This window comes from Octopus bimaculoides, chromosome 3, assembly GCF_046866305.1.
Source record: "Octopus bimaculoides isolate indiv1 chromosome 3, ASM4686630v1, whole genome shotgun sequence".
NCBI classification, from domain to species: domain Eukaryota; kingdom Metazoa; phylum Mollusca; class Cephalopoda; order Octopoda; family Octopodidae; genus Octopus; species Octopus bimaculoides.
The window spans coordinates 167,495,328-167,502,827 of record NC_142930.1 but is presented as its reverse complement, the minus strand read 5'-3'; the positions used below and the strand labels follow the sequence as shown (position 1 = coordinate 167,502,827).

The 7,500-nt window shown below is 38.9% G+C and overlaps 1 protein-coding gene across 3 annotated transcripts in view; it reads right to left on the bottom strand.

Moving 5' to 3' along the window:
- Positions 1–7,500, bottom strand: part of LOC106867639 (uncharacterized) — a 174,165-nt gene that overhangs the window by 812 nt on the left and 165,853 nt on the right. For all 3 annotated transcript variants that reach the window (XM_014912566.3, XM_014912565.3, XM_014912564.3), the window contains one exon: positions 1–1,035. This exon is cut by the window's left edge and continues 812 nt beyond it. In XM_014912566.3, coding sequence (XP_014768052.1) covers positions 1–665 — 665 coding nt within the window. In that variant the 5' untranslated portion in view covers positions 666–1,035. The remainder of the gene's footprint in view (positions 1,036–7,500) is intronic.

The window sequence follows — 7,500 nt, the reverse complement described above, 5'->3', positions numbered from 1 at the left end:
GAAAGGTCTTCGCAATCTTCTTGCCCTTCTTCGGTAAAATCAGGCCGGAAGTTGCCGTTATCACTCCACGCAGGAGATCGAATATATTCAAATTGTGGGGATGTGCAACATAGCAAAGGATTGTTTTGGTATGTCGCCATGGTGATGTAAGTCCAGTCGAAGTCTGGGGAAAACTGCAGACCTTCAAACGAATCAGTATTTTGTTGTTTGAAGACGGCAGCCATATTGTCAGTGGCGACCAAATCACTGGATCTTGTGTCATAATTATTATCTTCGTTGCTACTGATGCTGCATCTGTTGCTCATGTCGACACTGCTACAACTATTATTGTTGTTATTGTTGTTGTTATGACTATTGCTATTCACATTTTGGTTGTTGCCTTTCTTCCAGTAAACCCCATATTTTTTATCCAGTTTGTTGCTCACACACTCTATCTGGTTGACTAGCACGCGGATATCACCGACGATTCCTTGTAAATTGCCCAGAACATTCTCTAAATTTCCGACAACATTGCGAACTGATTGCTTAACTAGTCTCTTCTCATTGGCCGATCCTGTTGCCGGGCTGGGATTACAACAATTACCATTTGAACTAAATTTCACCAACGAACGACTGAAATTATCATTCAACGGTTCCAAAGTCTTTGGTCTTTCCTTCGACTCCATATTTACTCTATAATTTTTCTGCTGCTGTACTCGTTGTTCTCTTTTGTAAATGTGGTGCAGATTCTTTCATTCTAGTCTGTAAAAAGTACTTTTTTTTTCTTTCAAATCTCCCAATAAATAACAGAATAGAGAATCTCGGATGCTTCCTTTGGGTGGAAATGAAAGCTTGAACCGACAAATGTCTTCTATCCTTTTCGTAGTAAAAAAAAAAAAACCAAAGCAGAATATCGAAAAGAAAGGAGTGTTGAAATGGCGTTCAGGACAGACAGCACCTTATTGATTCTCCAAGCTGGGACGTTGATGGTAATAATAGATGCTGAGGTTCAAATCATCTCTGTTATTCCTTTCAATGTAAAAACCTCACGACAGACTGAAATGGAATAAGAAAGTGAAATATTAGATTTAATGTAGACTGTGAAGAGATTAATGGTAAAAACAACAACAAGAAGAATGATGCAGTAACAGGCAGTGGCTCTCATGGCATTTGATCTTAACTGATTTGAAATGTTATCACGTACATTGCTTTGCCTTGGTATAAAAAGATGGGCTACAGCAAATATTCTGCTCAATACCAAAGATTTTCTTGTCAGTTGATTGACCTTAACCAGTTGAGCATGTCTCTTGGTGGCTGACGATATGTGCATCTCTGATCACGAGTAGAAGTAGTGGGGGAGCATCATAGCCATGTGTTGAGAGGAATTATTTGAGGTTTGAATAATTCACCTTTGGAAATATGGGTGTTTTGTTCAAAATCCATAAACAACCCTTATTCAAGGACATTTTGAGTGGGATGGGCTACTCCACCTGAAAAAAATTATGACTGGACACCACCTGCAACGTCATGCACTGTTTATTTTGATGAGGTCACCATGTCGCGCACATATGGCTGTGAAGCGTGTGCCTGGTGTAACCTTAGCAGACGTGCAGCCAAGATGGGTGTACAAGGCTTCGTATATTTTACCCCAGTATCACTTTGATGGCATGCACTGCTCTCTCACTCAATAATAATAATGATAATAATAATAATAATAATAATATATGGCTGCTCAATGATAAACAAACACTCTCATATACATATAAAGTAGAGAAAAAGAGACTACAGTTATATGTGTGTAATTGTGTTTGTGCGTGTGTACGTATGTAAATATATATATATATATATATATATATATATATATATATATATATATATATATATATCCCGTCCCTCTTTTCGGAGTCTATGAAATAACTACTCCCTGGTTATTGAGGTCCATGTAATCGACTGACACACAACACCAAAAACCGGTAGTCTTGTGCCAAAATTTGAAACCATTATTATAAATAATTTTACAGCTGCTGAGGCTGCTGCCACTACTACTACTACTACTACTACTACTACTATTACTACTACTACGACGACGACGACGACGACGACGACTACTACTACTACTACTACTACTACTACTACTACTACTACTACTACTACTACTTTTTCGCTATCTGAGTTTCGTTGAGCAGACATCGCCCATCAGAATCCAATTTACTTTCAATATGTCACATTTCATGTAATCAATAATGCAATATTGATAAAACCATTTTAATTATGTATATGTGTCCGCGCGTGCGTGTAGGTGTACCAAAGCAGCACTCCGTCGGTTAGGACGACGAGTGGTTCCAGTTGATCCGATCAACGCAACAGCCAAATCGCGAAACTAACTTGTAAGTAGCTGAGCGCGCCGCAGACACTCGTAGCGTAAATGTAGTTTTCAGGGAGATCTCATCGTGGCACACCGAATGTGTCAAAGCTGGCCCTTTTGAATTACAGGTACAACTTATCTTTGACTGCTGAGTGAACTAGAGCCACAAGAAATAACTAGTACTCCATCGGTTACGACCACGACGGATCCATTTGATCCGATCAATGGAACAGCCAGCTCGTAAAATTTGCGAGCAAATGACGTAGTTTTCAGGAGGTTTCAGTGTGAAACAGAATGTGATCAGGCTGACCCCTTGAAATACAGGCACGACTCATTTTTGCCAGCTGAGTGGACTGGAGCAACGGGAAATAAAGTATCTTGTTTAAGGGCACAACGCGCCGCCTGGAATCAAACTCACGGCCTTACACCACCGTGAACCGAACACCCTGACCTCTAAGCCACGCGCCTTCACCTGTATGCATTTGCGTGAGCAGTAAAAGAGCGGAGAGAGAGAGAGAGAGAGAGAGAGAGAGAGAGAGAAAGAGAGAGAGAGAGAGAGAGAGAGAGAGAGAGAGAATAAGGAGAGGAAGATGTTTTTTACATAGCAGCTCTTAACAGCTTCTTTATTTGCTTTCTTTAAGTCTACCTTAATAACCATAATTATTCATTGATCTGGTCATAATGTCTATATCTTTCATCAAAATTTCATCAGAATGAAATATATTCATAACATATACATGTGTATGTCTAGCAACCCCATAGTTTTACACACACACACACACACACACACACACACACACACACACACACACACACACACACACACACACACACACCTATTCACACTAAGACAATGCTATCATCTCCGCTGGAAAGTGACTCATATAATTAGTATTGTCTGCTATCTAAACATATATTTAAATTTCATATAAAAGTTGTTTTTTTTTCGTTTTTTTCACTTTTCGTTTGCAGATTCATAAACCTATAGAAATTAACACTTTAATAAAATAATCTATTTTTCTCGAACGTTCGTCCCTATCCCACACTCGCATCCGTAGAAATATTGCCATGATTTACGAGTTGACGGAAAGCATATATTTAATGAAAGCAGGGTTTGCTATGGTACATTGAAAATATCGATCGCCTAGAGACGGTACAATTAAATTTACACACACACACACATACATACACACACACACATATATACACACACATGTCATACATGTCATGCAGTCTTGCGATTATGAATACATGAAAAGTAGATAAATTTGTTAAAAAATTTAGACCGAAAAGAAGAATATACACAAGTGTTTTATCTGTTGCTTGTTTCACTCATTGAACAGCTGCCATTCTGGAGCACCGCTTTTGAAGAGTTTAAACCATTATATCGGACCTGGTACTTACTTTTATGTAAAAGGCTTGTACTTATTCAATCAGCCCTTTTTGCCGAATCGCTAAGGCACGGGAACGTCAAGAAACCAGCACCAGTTGTGAAACGATGGGAGACAACAAACCCACATGCACACACACACAAATACATAGATACATATATATGCATACACACACACACACACACATACACACACACATACTTTCAATCATCCTTTTTACCATTTAATCCATACGCACACTCTAAATTACCAACTTGGACACTCTCACATATACATACGCTAACACACACACACACACATACATACATACACACACACACACACACACACACACACACAGCAACTCATATATACTCACACACACACACACTTACAAACACACGCACGTCCATGCGTTCTTTCGATGTATTTTCTGTCGTCCCAACCTTCATTTATTCTACACTGTCAATGTTTTCTTTTAGCTGCAAAGACTGACGTCTTCCCAAAACATTTACCATTGAGTAGTCAGGACACCGAGCTGGGTGGATGCTTTCGGCTATTTATTGTTTCAGTCACACTCGGGGAGTGGAGTTCTGATAATTAACCTTAAGCATTTAATAACTGACTGGGTATCCCCCGCTATTATCCTGATACATATCTAACACAAGCTGATCAATTTATTTGTGTATATGTACTACTGTACAGATATATATATATATATATATATATATATATATATATATATATATATATATATATATATATATATATATGTTGTTGTACTTGGGGATGGTCATATTGCCAGTTTAGCCAATAAAAACACACGCACTGTATATTTGGTGTTAATTTTTTTTTTTTTCAGCTTTATATTACATTAATCTTAATCTTAATCTTATTTCGGCCAGAGTTCTTTCGTCACACTTCTGTGACCTCATCAGTGGTCCTTTGTTTCCTTCTTTCTTATGTGTGTCTCACCTTGCTAACTATCAGCCATTTTGTATTTTGTATTCCTATTGTATGTGTCTACGCATACAAGCCTGGAACAATGATATCCCGACGCTGTATGGGCTCCGTAAGGACCACAAAGTAACAACTAATCCTGTAGTGGGACCACCAACAAGACCAGTCTGTGGAGCGAATGTCGCTAGTAACTACAGGATCTCCTACTTCCTCTCAATGATCATACGCCCCATAATCCAGATGTCACCTGATGTCTGTGACAGCACGGAAGATCTCCTCAGCAGGATCAACGACTGCAACAACACTTGCAACCTGACAGGGTGTATAGTGGGTAGCATGGATGTGGTATCACTATACCCATCTATCGACGTGGATTTTGCAGTGGAAAAGTGCGTGGAAATGATCAACGAGAGCGAAGTAGAGTTCCAAAAAGTCAACACAGAAGAACTGGGCCTCCTACTTAGATTGACATATGACGATGCATATCTAGATAGATACGACCTTAGAGATTTCTGCCCTAGTAGACGTCTAAGAGGTAGACCACCCACAATTACCTCTATGGCTAGGAAGACCCCTATAGAGAGATGGAGTGGATGGACCAGAGCCATACGGACCCCCACTAATATCCACCAGGTAAAGAAAATGATCGCACATGCACTAGGAGCTAGTATAAAGGTCACCCTAAAAGGCCACACCTTTAAATTTAACAACAAATTATACGCCCAGGACGAGGGGGCAGCCATCGGGGTTAGTATCGCCGGTGATGTGGCCAATCTTTTCATGGTATGGTGGGACAGAAGGCTTAAGGAACGCCTGACACAGAACTCCATACTCGTGAATGTGTACTCTCGATATGTCGATGATATCAACTTAGTGGTAAAGACACCCCCACAAGAGAGTACCCCTGAAATAGAAATAGAAACTAAGACTATGGAGAGCATCCAGCAAATAGCTAACTCCATCCACCAGAGTATTAGAGTTACGATAGACTACCCTACTAAACACCCTAACCATAGATTACCTGTATTAGATACTGAACTCTGGCTAGAAACTAAGAACAATAAAACCAGAATCCTCCATTCACACTATACAAAACCTATGGCCTCCAAGTACCTGACCCACCGGAACTCGGCTATTGCGGACAATGCCAAATTCAACATATTGATGGCAGACCTCGTCAGAGTAATGCGAAATGTCTCCTGCATGTGCGACCCTACAGAATTAAAGAGACATATACAACATTTCGTCCACCGCATGCAGTTCTCGGGTTACAGCCATAAGGAAAGGATCAGGGTTTACAAAGGAGCTATGAAGAAGTTTGAAACAATCAAACGCAACGATAGGAATGGGATTTGCCCACTCTATAGGAGCAAATCATGGAACACCATAGAAAGAACTAAGAAGAAAATAGGGAAGGCAAGCTCATGGTACAATAGCCACAAGTACCAAAGCGTCATGTTCGTCGACACCACCCCTAGAGGCGAACTGGCGTACCGCTTTAGAAGGGCCCTAGACAAACTTAAGCTAAGAATTAAGGTTGTTGAAAGGCCAGGCAACCCTATCAAATCCCTTATCAGTAGAACATACCCTTTCAGTAGAACCCCCTGCACTGATAGGAACTGTATCGTATGTAGATTTAGCCCACAAACGAACTGCAAAACCAGAAATGTGGTCTATAGTATAAGATGTACAGAGGGACGATGCAGAAATAAGACAACGACATATGTAGGCGAAACAGCAAGGAGTATAGGGGAGCGGGCAAACGAACATTGGAGGGAACTTAAGGAAGGGAAGAACTCATCAGTTCTGTACCAGCACGCTGAGCAAGAACATAGAGGCTCAATCAACAACATAGAAATTAAAATCTTATCTACACATAGCAGTGATGCAGCACTTAGACAAATTACTGAAGCTACACACATAATAGAAGGGAAACCTAGCCTGAATAGGAAACTAGAATGGAACACTAACATACGCCACTAACAAACCACAGCATGTGACAACATGTTACCCATAAACCAATAATAGGAACAAAGTATAATACAATACATAGATAAACAAATGGAATTAAATACTACATACGTTAACAAAATTTAATTAAACACATTAAAATAAAAAATTTAAAAAAAAAAAAAATAAAAAACACACACACACACACACACACACACACACACATGAACATATAAATAAATAAAAACTAATACAAATGAACACGTATTAACAGAGAATATAGGTGATACAGACACTCCCCACACACACATGCACTTACAAAAGACACATTGAAGGACACGCATGCGTAGACACATACAATAGGAATACAAAATACAAAATGGCTGATAGTTAGCAAGGTGAGACACACATAAGAAAGAAGGAAACAAAGGACCACTGATGAGGTCACAGAAGTGTGACGAAAGAACTCTGGCCGAAATAAGATTAAGATTAAGATTAATGTAATATAAAGCTGAAAAAAAAAAAAATTAACACCAAATATACAGTGCGTGTGTTTTTATTGGCTAAACTGGCAATATGACCATCCCCAAGTACAACAACATCTGTTTCAACACACGATTTCACATAAAAAATCTTGCAAAACAAATATATATATATATATATATATATATATACATATATATATATATATATATACATATATATATATAGAAAAAATTAAGGTACTCAGAAATCTGGATGTTTGTACATTTACAGATTTTTATTAATGTCACATATTAAATAAAGCGCTTTTCACCTGGTCGTGCAGGATTTTCAAATTATTTTTTCACCTGCACGACCAGGTGAAAAGCGCTTTATTTAATATGTGACATTAAT